The following is a 17918-nucleotide window of genomic DNA, read 5'->3' as shown; positions in this document are numbered from 1 at the left end:
ATTGAAAGCAGACAAGGTGCCCAACTACTCGGCAAGAAGTGGTTACGTCTGCCTGCCCAAGCCACAGCGCTTTCCCGATAATACTGTAAGTGAGCGATTGATTTTCCTTCACATTCCTTTCGTGCAAATACACCTGAAGGGCAGTATGAAATCAAAAGACTGGTAGTTAATGTGGCAGTGGACATTGGGGAGATGCTTACGGCACTCTATTCGAACGTTGAGCACGATGGATAGATCCATCTGCGTCAACATCAAACGGCGGAAGGTAGCCAGACACGTCTACCTCTCGCGCTTCGTCAAGAAAAGAGGAATCTTACTTGGTTACACCGCCTCCAAAATATCTAGACCTAGTGGAGAAATTGAGTCAGAGTCCTGCTCCTGAAGAAACTGTAGAGGCGGTGGTGACTGCTTGGAGGTCTCCGACCCAGTTCAAGTCGCTACTTCTCTCTCACTCAGGCAGCAGACTGTGGTTTGGGACGACATTCTTCTTACAATGACACCTGATGAGGGCAAACACCACTTATATCCTTTACGACGAGCACGCAGAGGAACTGTCCTTCCCTCAAATCTACCTTGGTGAACGACGTGAAGTTAACTATGCAGTTCAACCCGCGCCATACACAATGGCATTTATCGAAACCCATCGAGCAGACCGTACAGGCTTAACTCCTTTGCATGCCCTCCACATTTCAATGAAAGTAATGAGATTCAGAATCTGTTCTTCCATGACTCTCTTTAGAAACTCTTGCCTCAAGCGGGAGGTCACCAAAGCACAGCTGTCAGATGAAAGCTTCATCGAAAGAGCTGGCCAACACAATATGGTTATTATGAACAGTATACCAAACCCTGCTCAGTATTGGCATGGCAGGAAGAACATCTCTTTGCAATGGTTTGACACTTGGGAAAGCCCACAGTCTTCCTCACCATCTTGCCTCTTGGGTACATTGGCATACTCTTCTCCGGCTACTACAGAAGTTACGTCTCAGACCAAGCCATGTCAATTTCCATTGAGAATATGAAGTGCTACTAAAGAGCCAAGCTTGTGAATTAGGATCCTGTGGTGTGTGCCATTAACTTCGACTATATGCCACACGTCATACTAAATCTCCTCGCTAACAAGGACTCTCCGTTTGCACCTCACACGGTCCTGGAATACTTTAAGAGAATTGAGTTTCAGCACAGGGGTAGCGCACACGCACATATTCTCTGGTTGAATAACGCTCCAAACAAAGCTATCGACCGATATGCCCGAAACCATCTGGATGGCAGAAACGTTGCTCTCAGTAGACCATGCGGGTCTCGGTAGACAGTGGACACAGATCCAAAAGCGCACCCACACGTGCTACAAGCACAACAGGTCCCAATGTAGATTTAATGCTCCATTATGGCCCATGGATGAGACCACTGTGGTCATCTCGCTTCCGCCACCCACGTATGAGCTCGAGCAACTGCGGCATCAGACAGACCATGCACTAGGTTCTCGAGACTACCTCTTACGACAGCATCCAACAGTTCTGGAAGCACCATTGGATCCACAATCGCGAGGAATACGTTTCCATCTTTCGTTCTGGCGTTACTCGACATACGCTGATGCTCAAGCGAGATGCCTCGCAAAAGCAAGTCAAGTACAGTAGCCGACGGGTAATTCGGACTTGTAAGATATTTCGGACCTCGGTGAGGCGCTGTCAGTCACCCCATAGAAGCACATACATATTCGCGACGGATATTTCGGATATCAAAAGTCAGAAAGTTCGAATTTTCGGACTAATTTCAGTCGCCTGCGGGCCAAAATCGGCCACCTTATCGGCTTTTCGCCGGCGCAAAAAGTACCATCTTGGACTGAGGTGGATTTACGCTGCAGTTGGATTGGCTTGACATACTTTCGGTACCTCATTGTTGCCAGTAGAGGTCCCTGCGATCTCTGACACTTTGAGGTGGCAGCCGGACTGTCATCGCCGTCAACTTGCTTTTGTCACCGACGTTGTCACGGCCAGTTATTGCTTGTCCCATACGTTGAAATTTGGTTGGTGGGGGAAGGAATGTGCAGGAGCTATCTCGCATCTTGGCCGGGAGGAATAAAGGAAGGAAGGAAGGAAGGAGAGAAGGAAGAAAGAGGTGCCGTAATGGAGGGCTCCGGAATAATTTTGACCACCTGGGGATCTTTAACAGCGCACAGCACAAGGGCGCCTTAGCGTTTCGCCTCCATGTAAACGCGGCCCCCGCGGTCGGGATCCAACCAGGGTACTCTGGATCAGTAGCCGAGCGCCCTAACCACTGAGCCACCGCAGCGGGTCTCATACGTTTGCCATTCGTATCGTCACTTGGGTTCCTCTGACCGCGTCGACGTCATGACCGCGTCATGAAGCTACATCCGTTCGCCGTTTTGTGATTGCGTCCGGTGGTTCCACCACTTTGAACGAAAATTGCCTTATCTTTGCATGTGTTTGACGAGCGGTGTGGTGTACACTCGAGCTGTGGACAACATGGCCCCGACAAGTCCGTCAAAGAAGCGTGGGAAGTATTCCAACTAAATGCGGTGACCTTGTTGTCTAGCGTGTACAGTGCAAGCACAACTTTGGCGCAAATACATGTCAAATCGTCGCCAGCAAGAGAAATTTGTCGCGAGGTAAAATCAGTGATATTTCTAAGCCGGTTTCATCTCAATAAAGTGTTTTTTTCGTACTTCACAGATTTTTCGGACTGTTCGATTATTTGGACCATTTTCTGGGTCCCTTCGAGTCCGAAAAATCGGTAGGTGACTGTACTTCAATCCTTGGATTGCGTCGGTGCTCGATTCGAACATATGTTTTAAATCATCCTTGGTGTCTATGCCTGTGCAACGTATGTTGTCGAGTACATTATTAAGGCACACCGTGGCATGTAGAACCTGCATCGCGCACTCAAGACATTCTGGTGTCGTACCCTGAAGCTAATATGACGGACTGGAAGGCCTTACGACAATACAAACCAATCGTGCAGTTATCACTGTAAACACAGCCTGGCCAGACAAAAGGCCACGGATTCACGAGACAAAGCAACAAATGGATGAAGACAGTCCGGATGCCTCCAGTGCTGTCGTCTTTAGAAAGAAATCAGTGCAAAGTTATGAAGATAGACCACTTCGTCTGCAAGGCATTACCATACGCAGAGTTCCGAAACCAACTACAATCACTTATGCACTCCTCGAAAGCAAACGGCCACCCTACGTTACTCGTACCCCGACTCGGACCCAGTGAACTTCGAAAGAGAACATGTCCTTCTCTGACCGTTTCAAAGGGAAGCTGACATCCTGAACCAAAACAACTTCAAGACCACCTTGAACGGAGACCAAAAATCACATGACTTCATTCAACGCAATCTTGCATAGGCGTGAACTCCCGAGCAGCGAAACTACCAGTGAACCTAGGTCATGTGCAAGTACACAAGGCGTATACACACTATGTACAAAGAGGCACTGCGCACAAGCATCCAATACTCTAGCCAAAGATGATAAAGATGATCGCCCTAGTGCGCTTACTTTGGCTGGAGAAAATAACAAAACTACAAACATCCTCGGTTAATTTGCCGAACTGTAATCCAAGATTGTCCAACCGCGCTGTCCCGCAGTTAAGGCCAGACGAGAGAGATGTAATGCCTCGAAAAGGATTGTGCGCCAAAATGAGGATGACGAACGGAGGCTAATACGAGATTATTCGAGAAGTCACCCCACCGCCTCACTATGCCCGACTCATTACCTTTGCAGATCTTTAACAGTGCTGCTGGCCCTGTAAAGACGTTTGTGCTTCGCCTAATAATGAACATTATTAATGGACAATGGAGGAGCTTGCGCTTCTGAGGATCCGGGTCGGTGTTGCTCTAACTCCAGCCGTGACACGAAAGTGGCCGCAATTTCGGAGTTTACATCCCCGCCCCGGGTGTCCAGCCTCAATGTCACCCACAATGCTGCTGCGTAATTTTCATTATTAGGCCTTCACTTCAATAAAAGTTTTGCACCACCACCACCAAGAACAGAAATGCTAATGACAAAATTAATTACACGCTGTGGGTTTGCCAGGTGCTGAAGCCAACAAGAATTCGGCGCCTGGCAGTAGCGTGTTTCTCATCGAACAATCGCGATTCATATACCGCTTGGACGCAGGGACATCATAGTTCACTCCCCGACTTTCTGACATGAGCTAGCGAACCTTTTGTCATATATTTAAGCATCCTTGTCATCCATCATTACATACCCTTTCATGACCTGAGGCAATAAACATCGCTTTAAAGAAATGGGCATCTTCAAGCGTTACTGCAACGACTCCGATACTGATCACAGCAAAGCTTGCGCGATCGCTGGCAAAGCTGCGCTAGCAGTGGGCGGTATTACTGCCGATTCCGCCTTCAATCTCGCCGTATCACACAAACAGCGTAATCGAGGGCCAAGCAGCAGTGACCTAAATGCTTTCCGGACTGCATTCAAGAACATTCCCTGTGTCATACTCGACGAACTCGGCGTAATGTCATCCAGCATTCTGAGCATGGTTGTCACACGGCTTCGATCAATTTCCTGAAAATATCACAAAACCTTTCCCAGGCTTTGAAACATCCTTTGTGGAGATTTTCGTTAGATCCCCCCAGTGCAAGCTTCCGAAGTGTATCAGCGTACTAAACTGAACAGTAGCGTCTTCAACACCGAGCAAACGTCCTGGCACTACCTCTCAAACTACTGCCTTACGGAGCTCGTGTGCCAGAGTGACTCACGTTCTCTTCCATTCCAATAAAAAACGGCCGTGGCTTCGCTTGGTTAAGTCTGGTGATTGCGAAGCAACCACCAGTAAATTCATAACGCTGTTTTCTTCGCTTTTCGTTTTCCTTCTCTCGAAACGCACGTTCCTTCTCGAGCTGCTGCTGCCGCTGTTCCGGGGTTTCTTGGACACGCCTCTGCCGTTTAGTCGCGTTCCAGCGTTCTGAACTAGTAGAAGGAGACTCACTGTCGGGCAAACTCATAATTTCTTCCTTTGCTTCTGCTGTTTCCAAAGAGGAGGTTCCACGTTGTCGCCGAGCTGCATACTGGGCACGCCGCTTAGAAAGTCGTTCTTCTCGTTCTTCTTCCGTCTCCGTAGCTCGCTGATGCTTAATCTTTGCATTCTGCTGAGCTGCCTTGTTCGTAGGCACCATCGTAACATCTGGCTGTATGACTGCCTTGGCGAGAGGAGCGGAGCTGTTTTATACAGCTGGTGTGACGTCACTCTGACCGTTGCGCCCCTGGCGAGAAGAGCGGGAGTTAGGCCGCCGTTGGTGGCTACCGCCTCGCCTCGCGACGGCGTGAGATGGGGCCCCGTTTTTACACAGCTGGTGTGACGTCACACCGACCGTAGCGCCCCTGGTGAGAGGAGCGGGAGTTAGTCCGCCGTTGGTGGCTACCGCCTCGCCTCGCGACGGCGTGAGATGGGGCCTCGTTTTTACACAGCTGGTGTGACGTCACTCTAGGTCACGTGGTGTGACGTCACGCAGCGAGGTCACGCTAAAGGTCAATGGTGCCTACCACCGCCTCGCCACGGAACGAGCTGAAGTGCGACCTAAAGTAGTATTGCTTCGCAATAATAGGAGACGGCAAGGCTCTGATTGAGAGTGACATCAACATGCTCGAAACCATTTTAGGAACTCCCGAGGAAGCTGCTTTTTCGCAAGCACCAAATGTACTCAGGCGCTTCTACAGCAACAACGCCGCCGACAAATACAGCCCCATGTTAGCCTGTGTGACAGGTCAAAACGCTGTAGAATGTTGTGCAGCTGACAATCATTGCCCATCGGTCCATTGAAGACTAGGACTGTGCAAAAAAAGGGACTGGTCAAATGCCCAAGACAGAGACCGAAAATCTTCCTAAGAAAATTCTCCTTTACGTTTTGAAACCTTATGTGTTATTTAGTAAAACCAACGTCGCTGACGGCATGGTCAACGGAACTATGGATTATTTCAAAGACGTTCAGTATGACATGGACGGAAAGCCACTGCGGCTTTGGCTTGACTGCCCTTTAAGCCGCTCTTAAGTGTTCATTCTCTAAAAGCATTCCTCAGAGACATTGTGAAAGACCCTTGCTTAAATCATGCTTCCATCTTGTGTCTTTCGCAGACTAGCCTGGAGCCCACTGACCCCCATGAACTGCTAGGCGTTCAGTCCTGATTTGGAACTAAACGTCCAGGAGCGAAAGCCATCGGCATTGACATTTATCGTCACTCCAACGCGAGTTCAAGGCCTAGACGAGATCTGTGCCATCCGTGCAGCTTGCACTTCAGTCCAACACAGAAATCAGATCAGATTGCTTCCCAAACCCCATGACGATGCCACGCAAAGAATGTGACAACCAATAAAAAGCAACAAAAATGTGAACTGTAGGTAACAGCCAATCTAATGCAGACAAGCTACAAGGTCAGGCCAACAAAGACGTTGAAGGAGAAATTTCAGAAAAGGCCACAAAAAAGCACATAATTATTTTTAAGGTTTTTAGACCATACTCAGCCCTTTAAGTGGGGACACGATGCAAAAAACCGCAATTTTGGGCCAAGAAGTCAATTTTTGGATTATCCTCGCTTTCGATTCCTGGACTAATAAAGAAGCTGTCGGCAAAATTTTCTTCACGGGTGTGCTCTAGAAATGCAGAAAATCTCGTTTATTGAATGGTCGGCGGCGCCTGCGCGTCGTTCCGGGTCGAGGAAAATGGCCCGCAAAGTGCGTGTGCAGTGTCTATTAGGCCTAGCGAGCAGCGAGTGCCCTTGTGAGAAGCGTCGTTTCTTCCAGCGAGCACGCGCGCTTCCGTCGAGAGTAGAGCAAAACGTCAGCAAAGTTAAAAAAAGCAAACGGAAAAATCTGAAAACAGCACGCCCTGATTGCCTAGCAAACCGAAACTTGAGCTGTATGATTAGCGCAAACGCAGCACGTGACGCTTTAAATGTCGTTTCGTGCTATGCGAGGCCTCGCTTTGTCAGACCAGGCTTGATCGCATCCCGCACTGAATCTAGTCTCTCTGCTCCTCTGGTTTCTTCAAACATATTTTTGTTGGAGGAATGCCAGCTACGAAGTTCTCGTCGCGAAGCAGCTTCAGTAAACGAAGCCGCTACACGAAAGCGAGAGGCCAAGCTAGCAAAGGCCGACCGAGAGCACTGGAACGACCGATATCGCTTATCTCCGTTCCATCGCAGGGGACCGAAGCATCTTACTCAAGCCCTAATGACGAGGATGTCCTGACTGCATTTGAAAGGAAGGCCGTGCTCCTTAAAGAATGCGACGATCGCGACGGCTCAGCTGAACGTGCAACGCCCGACGTCCGCGGTGGGCCCCAACTGTTGACTGGCTACCGTTTTGTCAATGTAGCAGTGGTAAGAACAATGATCGGCGCGCTGTTGTGTCCCATGTGCAGCGAGCAATCGCTTGATTTAACAGAAAGTGGTGCAGGCGCGAACCTTCAGTTTGTTGTTTTGTGCAGTGGGTGCGGAAACATCGTCCGAGTCCCGCATTCTCCCGTCGTGGGATCGAGCCGTCAGCCGGAGCTGCCTGTGCCACTGGCTGCCCAGAACTGCAGAATTAACTTCATGAAGTTGAAGAATTTGTTGACGAGCATGAATAGTCCGCCACCAATGCATCTGAAGACCTACCAGATACTAGGAGAAAAGATACACAACGCCGCGATGGACGCTGCGCGCGGCGCCATGCACGATGCCGCGCAGGCCGTTAGGAAAAAAAGGCAGCCCAAGACGATTAGTTGCTTTGTTGCTCGATGTTTTTGTCAGCTACGACGGAACCTGGCACAAACGAGGCCACACTTCCCACTTTGGGCTTGGTGCTACGATTGAAGTGGACTCTGGCTTCGTGCTCGACTTTTCTGTCCAGAGTAGCTACTGCCATGCGTGCAGCTTGGGACCCAAGCCTGGTGATGCGAGTCATGAAGGATGGGCCGAGGCACACAAGGAACTCTGTCAGAAAAACTTTTCTGGATCTTCAAATGCCATGGAGGTGGAGGATGCTGGCATTGTATTCAGCAGGTCCAAAGTGCTACACAACATGCAATATACAACAGTGCTAAGTGATGGAGACAGTAAGGCTTTTTTATTTGCATGTGTCCTAGCTTGGTTTCTATGATAAAGAAATAATCAAAGAAGACTGTGTAAATCATGTCGCCAAACGTGTGTTTGCTGGAATTGAAAAGCTCAAGAAGGAGAAGAGGGGCCTGGGAGGCAAAGGAAACCTCGCAAAGGTCATCTCCAAGAAACTGACGGCATACTATGCATCTGCATTGAAAAAAAATGCTCTCGACGTGAAGAAGATGCAGAAAGGAGTTATGGCCACCCTTTTTCATTCTTACTCTACTGATGATAAGACACAGCATTTTGCCTGCCCACATGGCGAGGACTCCTGGTGCCATTACAACAGGCACCAGGCCTTGCTTGCCGCGGGCAAGCCGTCAGTGGCTCGCACGCACCGCCCAGAATTCAGCAGGGACATCGCTAAGGAGCTTGTGCCCCTGTATAACAGCCTGGCCAAAGCAGACCTACTTGCGCGCTGCTCGCGCATGCAGACTACGAATTCCAATGAGTCGTTCAACTCGTTGGTGTGGAAGCGGTGTCCAAAGACAGAGTTTGCATCTCTCAGAACTATCGAGACAGCTGCAGCACTAGCTGTTCTAAACTTCAATGAAGGACCGATGGGACTGAAAAGAGTCTTAGACAAGTTGGACATCACCTGTGGCACACACACTACCAAGGTCATCGAGGAGAACACCAAATTGTGCGTGGTGCAGGCACAAGCAAGAGCACTTCAGAGCTCTAAGGTGGCCAGAAAAAAGCGCAAACTTGAAGCCACTGCTGCTGAGCAGCATAGAGTTGAAGAAGAGGGACCTACATATGCTGCTGGAGGGTTTTCCTGAACATTAGAGAGAGAAATAACATTTATTAGCACCCGTCAAAAGGATGATGGGGACCCGAGGCGCCGCTCGGTCCCAGCCATGTCCTCCCCTCAGCCGTCGACCGGAATCTCTTGGATCTCAGCAGCGGCAAGGGCGAGACGGATGACTTCACGTTGTTTAGTTTCGTCCTCGTTGTGAAGCAGTGCCTCCCAGGACTCATCTGTTCTGTCAAGTTGTCCAAAGCTCGGACATGTCCATACCATATGGATCATGCCCGAACATTAGAGGTTTGGAAATACGGTGGGGTGATTTTCAAACTTGATAATATTAATATTGTAGCAGACTTTCTGCAGCGAAATTTTGTGAGGAAAACAACTTGTCTCAATTTGCCTATTTTTTCCTTTTTTTTATGCCAAAAAACCTAGTTTGAAAGCAGTGGCGGAGATGAAAAACGAATGCCATTTTTCATAAGGCAGCATTCTTTTGAAATATAGCAAACTTAAGCAAAATAATTCCACAGCAGAGACCCATCCTCCATATTGCAGTGCAGAAGCAACCACTGAAATTCAAAGCACGCATACTAAATGCACACCTACCTTCCAACACAGCTTGATAATTATGGGTATATATATTGCAATGAAATACCAGTCAGTGCATGTAGTTTTCAATTTATCCTAAAATTATAAGCAACTCGACGAACAATAAGCATTAAAAGTGAAATAAAATAACCAGAATTATTTTAAAAATCTGTCAGAAGAAATATGTGACATCCACTACCCTCCAGCAGTTCTTCAGCTTTGTGCATCAACAAACCACACTTTCTTACAGGCACATTTGCACAGAAATGGCGTTGAACCTGATGTTTAAGAATCTTTTTGGAGTGCAGTGCAACAATAGGGAGAAACAAGGTTTTACCCAAAAACGAAGGGCCCTACAGATTGCATCACAAGTCCAGATAGGTGCACTTGAGTCTACGGCCTCTACCATAAGTCTCCTATTTTCCTATCCTCTACAAGCTGCACGATCCCTGTCCACTACAAGTCAAATTTCACTATCCCACCTGGCTCAGGGCCTCCCACTGCCTTTCTCACTCTTGGGCTCCTGCAGCCCTAGCAAATTATCAGCTGTTTATTTATTTATGAAGGCATAACTGCAGGGCGGAATACATACAAACACAATCAATCCTACAGCATGTGCCAACCTTTAGTACAGGATCGAAAAGAATCTATGGCAGATGATAAAAAAGAGCATCAACAACGCATTCACATCAGTCAATTGTTCGGGAAAGGACAAGAAGAGGAAAAGCAGAAAAACAGCAGCGTAGCATGCGTGCACATTACAATTCTGACAACAGTGCTGGGAACTTTGCCTCGGACTCACATTCAACAATACTTTAAGGCAGCTTACAACATTCATTGATGGCATGCGGAAAGAAAAAAAAAACAGTTTGAACCCATTAGTACAGCATTATATCTCACGTATTTTCCAGCCGTGGTCGCGCCTTCTGGATACAAAATTTAACTTTATTCGTAAATGGCGCTCCTACAGAGAGTCCCAGTTCAGCTCCTGTTTGACACTGATACTTTGATAATTAAAACAATATTTATTGGTGACAAGCTGCGCTGCACGATTCTGAATGTGTTCCAGCATATCACAACAGGCTCCGACGAGAGGGTCCCACAATGCATTGGCATACTCCATAATTGGTCCATGTTAGTGAAGTATAAAAGTTCCTCAACCTTCTGAGGAGCGTCCCAAAAATTCCTTTCCAAAAAATTAAGCATTCTTGATGCCTCTGCCAAAATATATTGTCTGCTTTCTCCCTCATTATTCTCATTTTAGCACTGCACTCTCCACAGCAAAAGTGCTGGATATTGTACTAGTATCTTTTAAAGTGGCTTGTATCATGATGAATAGGTGTAAATACAGCCCAGCCAATTTTCCATGCCGCAACTACAGCTGCAGCCGGATATCATTTTGTGGAGCAGCACTATGAAATTCAATTTTACAGTTGCGAAGTGTGCAGCATTTTGTTTCAAACATGCGTGTGAAAGGAAGACTGCTTATGTTGCATGAAAAGAAAGGAATGACACACATACTGGAGTTTGCAAGAATACGCTGTGGACATTACAAAACATTGCCGCCCTTGCTTTATCTTTGCCAGCTAACAAAATCCATAAATCATCTGCAAATACTTTAGTTCATAAAGACAAACTGCCGTGCACTCATTTGAGCACAGTGGACTTTCCCTCAAGACAAACTTGAGTAAATCAATGTCTCACTGTATTAGGCAAATCTAATTGCAGTGAAGATCTGCAGTGTATTCCAGTGAGTCAGTGCATCATAGGGAAGGTTATGAAAACAAATGCAAGTTTATGAGCTTCGCAAGCACATGAGCTTGCTCAATCTATTTATGCATGTAACTGAGAAATTTGCCTTGAAAAAGATATTTACCACTGCAGGTCAGAGCACTCCTGTGCCCGGTAGCCCATTACAAAAGAAGTCTGCATAGATAGCGCAATAAGTAAGTGTGGTTTAATATAAAACTGACTATCCTTGAATATAAATCTTACTATCAAGGCCATAGCTCTTGGATCTAAGCTTCACATTTCTGCATAATACTATACTGCAGATACAACTAACAAAGCAATAGAGCAAGAGACAGTTTTCAAATGGAATGAAAAACAGAATATTTAGCTGGCGTTCAAAATCACTGACCTGCTACTGAGCGAGGAAGGGAATAACAGAATGAAGGAAAAGAGGTGCAGAAAATTGTTAATGCTTAGAAAATAATTATAAATTTAGAGAAATCTCCAGAAATGATGTAGCCACTAATTTTGCTTGGTTTTATGGTGTTTAATGGCACAAAGCGGTGTAGGCAATGTGAGATATTAGAGGAATGGATAAATCTTTAAGTGTGCTAACATGACAGAGTTCCTGCACCTCTAGCATCTTGCCTCCATCAGAATGAGACCACTGCAGCTGGAACTGAACTTGCATCTTTTGGGTCAGCAGCTGAGCACCATACCACGGCACACATTAGGGGTGACATGCTTAGTTTAATTTATTTGAGTTTAACATCCCAAAGCGACTCAGGGTACGAGGGACATTGTAGTGAAGGGGTGACATGCAACAAAGTGGTGACTAACGGGGTTTACAAAGTTCACTACAGAGAGTGCGAGCATTGTTGAGGTTTTAGAGTTTGTCTAGTGTACAAATGCCATATAACTTCACAGACAATTCATTACAAGTATATGCTCCCTATGGCAGGGTCTGGGACCTAAAGCACAAAGCAATATGTACATAAAATGAAGACAAGAGCCGAGTTCCCTGCTGCCAGCAACCTCTCCACTACCCAAAAGGACAGTCAGCTTTTTAAAATGCATGTCCTGCCTACGCCTATTCATAATTTCAGATCTCTCCTCCATTTCTTAGCATGAACCCTATGATTTTTCTTTCAGTGCTTCACTGCACTGTTCACAATTTTAAAACCTTATAGTGTACCACTTTTTTTCCCAAAAGATTTGTACCAGCAAGGCAGTTGGAAATTTTTGTTTTTGAGCATACTGCAAAGGCACTGTTCGTAACTCCTGCGTGCATGCCAAAGGCCTTAAACCCCATTCTTCTCGCAACCATTTCTCTCAAATGGTCTGCATTTGTGCACGACCTGGCCTAGATGTGCAGATGACTTGGCCTAGATGTACTCTGTTATCACTTCCAGTACCTCACTGCCTATCGTAAAATGTTCTCATTCCAGATTGTTCAGTATTTTAGGAATGGGCTCCAGGAATGGGCTGCGCATCATGCGACTCAATGTCAATCGCCATTGCAAATGGCACTAGCACCGCGGACAGCACATGAGGAAAAAGATTTTTGCTCTCCACTTTGCTCAACTTTGAGCGGCAGTCAGCTACGCTTTTAAGAGCAAAGCTCTCAAGTACGGCAACATTGGCACTTTTTGTTTTTACTGACATGAGGGTCCTCTCGTGAGGGTGCAAGTACGTTTGTTTTGCACCAAGTGTGTTAGTTGCGAGGTATGTTTAACTAAAGAGGGGGCATCTGCTATGGCACCTCTTCTTTAACTCCATTAATTTAAAATATTTCAATGGTGCAGTTTTAAGAATGTAGAGGTACAAGCTGTGCAGTATAACCATACCATCGTATCGTATCATATAGTAAACCATCATTGTAGAGCACAATGTTTTTAAAGGGATAAATGAACAAATTGGACCTTTTCGAGGGCACCACCTTTATGTTAACAGCAGCTGCATCAAAAGCTACATGAGCGACTATATTTTGTACAAGTCTACAGTTCCTGTGATTATGAGCTGAGGTACTGCTGTGAAGTGCATGTAGAGTTTAAATGCATTTCTACACCCAGCTGCAAGCCTATGTTGAAAATATTTTTCTAAATAGGCAGCTAAGATATATGCATCACTGAAAAAGAATAACTACCATGAACGGCTCAGGAGGGATGACACAGCCAAAGGCAGGAAGCACGCATGGCCCAACAGATGCTGGCAGCTGGCAACTGCAAATAAATACATCAAGAGCAACAGCTGTCAGTGGCTATAACATTGTCATGAACGTCAACACAGGAAATTGTCTACTGCTTTAGAAACTAAACTTAGACATAATATAAGTAAATAAAAAAAGCGATGAGCTGGCCCATGACCAAAGAAATGAACGGATTGTATGTAATGCACCCATATACATACATACAGAAGAGTCAGGATGACTGTCATAACCACACTGAAAGATGAGCTGGCTGAAATACCACAATTTGAATATAGGATACGCAGGTTTGCATTAATTCCCATCATGGTGCCTTGCACAGCGTCTAAGGTATTCTTAAATTTAACGCTGCGACCAGTCTGCCTACCATAAATGAGAAGAGAATGGAAATATAAGCATGCCTTCACTAGCAAGAAGCCTGATATCTCACGTCACAGCTTAGCATCATGCAAAAATTGGTAGCACCATTTAACAAATCTGCATACAATTATAAACTGCACAAATTTATCGACTGGGAATGCAAGTAAGGGCAAGAGAAACAAAATATACCAAAGAACACATGCGAGTGCGATGAAGGGAGGTCTGCGGGTAGGATCCCGTGCCTGGGAAGATTTCCGAGCTCGGAGAATCGCCGACAGCACAGCTGGTGGCACGCAACCATGAATGAATAACAAAGTGGAAATAAGTAACAAAAAAACCATCGCCAATGGCGAACGACTTGAATGCGGGCCGCACAAGCGAGGGATATAGCAAAATGGTAGAAATCCTAAATAAGTGTGAAGTTGCATCCCCGACAGCTCGCAGTGCTCAGGAGGAGAGGAAGCATAGACGCTTACAGCCTCAAATCCTGTTCCATTAGGGAAGAAAAGATAAGTTTACAAATGACAAGGTGAGGAATATGCACAAGCCTTTTAAATGAGATCACTGTCTCAGAATAATTTAGTTTGACGAATATTAAGGTTGAGGCTGAGGTTGAGGTGTTGAATGCTACAGGTGGGGTTAGCCTTGCTTTATCTGCCGGCAATTGGTCCACCGCAGCGTCCCTTCGATATTAACAATGCTGCATCTTCCCCGCTAAGCGCACAGTCTCTTATAATAGCACACATTCTCACCCGCAGTCACCATCTATGCACACAATCAATCCACACAGTTTACATCACAGTCCACTCCAGAAGTCACCATCTATGCACATATTCAGTCACAGTAGAACATAGGCCATTGTAGTGCCACACTCCATACACACATTCACTCACAGTATAAAGTAGTCCACTCCGGAAGACACCATCTACGCACACATTCAATCACAGTAGGCCATAGTCCGCTCCTGCTGTCACCATTTAAAAGCAAGATCCGTGTTCTGCAGAAATGTTAAAAGAAGGCGTGCAGCCTCCCTTCTGCATGTCTGGTTTCCACTTGGGTAGACAATGTCCTGCACTGTGCTGCGACGGGTGCCTGTCTTCTTGAAGGAAGCGAACATCACATGCCTTTCCGCGTTGTACTCTGGGCAGTACATAATATAATGTTCGATATCCCCACACACACCACATAAAGAGCAGAGCGGAGACGATGCTATGCCGGTCTTATGCATCCATGCAGGAGTGCGGGCAGAGGCCGTGCGAATTCGATGTATAAGGGTCGCCTGAGATCTTCTCAGTCCCTTGGTCACACATGGCTTGTGGGACGCACTCCACGGGGTACTGAAGTGATCGAGCACCGTTTTCCTGCAGAGACTTTTCCCATCTTGGGGTACTTTTTTTGATCGAATCCTTGAGAGAGCTTTATGGGCGAGACTGTCTGCAAGCACTGATTCGATAAGTACCAACCCAGAGCAAAATAATGCGCTGTCTGTTCGCAGCTGCCCTAGCGCGAGCGCTCCGGCGCGCGGCACTTCTCGCTCATCATCTTCAACGCAGTGCGAATCCATGCTTTCGCACTAAGCGTCGCAGCGCTAGCAAGCGACAGCGTAACTCTATTGTGATATCTGGTGGCATTTTTATTTACCACGGCACACGAGTACTAAACGCACATAAAGACAATGAGAATGAGAACAACACTTGTAATGCAGGATATTAGGCCCTGCTTTTTGGGTGCTGCATTAAGCCCGGGATACATGCGACGTTTTTTTCAGCGATGTTCGCCCGGCAGAAAACGTCGTGGCGGCGCGACGCCTGGCCGGAGATACATGGAGCGAATAAGCGGCAGCCCGCCGCCGCGTATTTCTCAGCGCGAAAGCAATGGGATCAACAAGTGCCAAATACCATTAAGCGAGGAGCTCTTTGAGAGCAGCGACGCTGACTCCTCGCTTAAATAACGAAATTGTTCATTTAGACACCACTTTACTGATTGCAGCACGCGTGCGTAGATATCTACAAGGTTTTGCGTACTCGAATGCATGCGGTCGCGTACCTTTCGATGCCCACTCAGCCGTGGCTACCATCGGCTGCGGTTTTCTTCGGCACCTTCGCTTCAGGGAGGAAAGACAGGCATTTAGATCCTAGATTCTGTCGTTTTCTAAAAAAAAAGTGACATTTCAGGTATAGTGAAGCGTTTATTTCCACGATAACAACTTTTCCGTGCCACAAACACCGCAGCGCTCATCGGCCATGGCGGCCATGTTGGCGGCGGCGGAGGCAGCCAAACCGGAAGATCGGGCTTTCTGCGTTGCTATTGGCTTGCTGCGGCTGCCGCTTCCGGTCTCGCCGGACGCCGCGCGTCAATAGGTGCGTTCGATTCGCCTGCACTCCCTGCACCAGCTCTGTCAAGTTCCGCAGCTGTTCTAAGGCGGTGCCGCGAGCGTGCAGCGCCAGTTCCAGCAGTTCAAGTGCTGCCTACTTCCAAAACGAATGGTCGAGTGCAGGCCTGGTCGTCTGCTAGCCTTGGCGTCGCCACCAAATTGCAGCCAGCAGCGTGGCGCCCAAATCAACGGCCTCCGACATCCCGAACCGCTTGAAGAATTTTCAAACAGCACATATCGCAGCGAAGTGTTGCCATGAATCAGCCTCGATGCAACCTCGCGACAGCTAAACGAAACGAACGTGTGTTCCTTTACTGAAAACGACTGAGGTATGCGCACGCCGACTTGCATGCTAAGCGGTTGTTGCAACAACGTGCATCATGCGCTGCATGCACGTGTTTACTGTTTAGTTAACATAACTGGCTTCGAGTTCCAATATAACTTTATTAGTAGAAAGGAAAGACGCCGGTTACGGGTCCCTACAGAGCACGATGGTCGAGAGATGCAAGCTTGCCCGCGAGGGCCGCCGTCCCCACCTCCGTCGCCGTCTTCTCGGGAGGCCACTCACGTTCCATGAGAGTCGGCAGGCCCGTGTGAGACACTGTTATCATCGACGAGTGGAATAATTTGAGTATATCCGCCGCTTATCGCAAAGCGCAAGCCGTCGTCGCGCAAGCCGTCGTCTGCTCCCAAGGCGACTGCAGCTGCACCATTTCGGCACCGACCATTGAGGAGGTGCGCAAGGTCCGTTCGATTCGCCTGCACTACGTGAACTGGTTTTCGAGGTGCTGAACTTCGCCATTCGTTTCAGCGGTGCAAGATGGCGCCGTCTGCACGACGCCATTCGTTTAAAAAAAGTGCAGACGTCGTGCAGTTCTAGTTCAGGAAAGTGCAGGAAACCTGTGCACCTCCTCAATGGTCGGTGCCGAAATGGTGCAGCTGCAGCCGCCATGGAAGCAGACGACGGCTTGCGCGACGATGGCATGCGCTTTGCGATAAACGGCGGACTTACTCAAATTATTGCACTCGTCGATGACAACAGTGCCTCACACGGGCCCGCCGACTCTCATGGAACGTGAGTGGCCACCCGAGAAGGCGACGACGGAGGTGGGGACGGTGGCCCTCGCCGGCACCTTGCATCTCTCGACCATCGTGCTCTCGACGGACCCGTAACCGGCGTCTATCGATCCTTTCTACTAATAAAGTTATATTAGTACTCGAAGCCGGTTATTTTAACTAAAAAGTAAACACGTACATGCAGCGCATGATGCACGTTGTTGCAACAACCGCTTAGCATGCCAGTCGGCGCGCGCGCACCTCAGTCGTGTTCAGTAAAAGAACACGCGTGCGTTTCGCTTAGCTGCCGCAAGGTTGCATCGAGACTGATTCATGGCAACACTTCGCTGCGATGTGCTGTTTGAAAATTCTCCACGCGGTTCGGGATGTTGGCGGCCGTTGATTTGGGCGCCACGCTGCTGCTGGCTGCAATTTAGTGGCGACGCCAAGGCTTGCAGACGACCAGGCTTGCACTCGACCATTCGTTTTGGAAGTAGCAGCACTTGAACTGCTGGAACTGGCGCTGCACGCTCGCGGCACCGCCACGGCACCGCTGCGGAACTTTAGAGAACTGGTGCAGGGAGTGCAGGCGAATCGAACAGACCTACAGTTTTCCTGCACTATCCTGAACTAGACCTGCACACCGTCTGCACTTTTATGAAACGAATGGCGTCGTGCAGACCGCGCCATCTTGCACCGCTGAAACGAATGGCAAAGTGCAGCACCGCGAGAA

At 47.8% G+C, this 17918-nt stretch overlaps 1 protein-coding gene across 2 annotated transcripts in view; it reads right to left on the bottom strand.

Moving 5' to 3' along the window:
• Positions 1-16017, bottom strand: part of LOC144093818 (uncharacterized) — a 137487-nt gene extending 121470 nt beyond the window's left edge. For both annotated transcript variants that reach the window (XM_077627531.1, XM_077627532.1), the window contains exons 1-3: positions 15802-16017; positions 13945-14038; positions 13336-13411 (exon numbers count right to left, since the gene is read on the bottom strand). In XM_077627531.1, coding sequence (XP_077483657.1) covers positions 13336-13411; positions 13945-14038; positions 15802-15832 — 201 coding nt within the window. In that variant the 5' untranslated portion in view covers positions 15833-16017. The remainder of the gene's footprint in view (positions 1-13335; positions 13412-13944; positions 14039-15801) is intronic.
• Positions 16018-17918: the final 1901 nt, after the last annotated feature.

The sequence above is a fragment of the Amblyomma americanum genome, chromosome 6, assembly GCF_052857255.1.
Source record: "Amblyomma americanum isolate KBUSLIRL-KWMA chromosome 6, ASM5285725v1, whole genome shotgun sequence".
NCBI classification, from domain to species: domain Eukaryota; kingdom Metazoa; phylum Arthropoda; class Arachnida; order Ixodida; family Ixodidae; genus Amblyomma; species Amblyomma americanum.
This window is presented reverse-complemented; position numbering and strand designations above follow the sequence as displayed.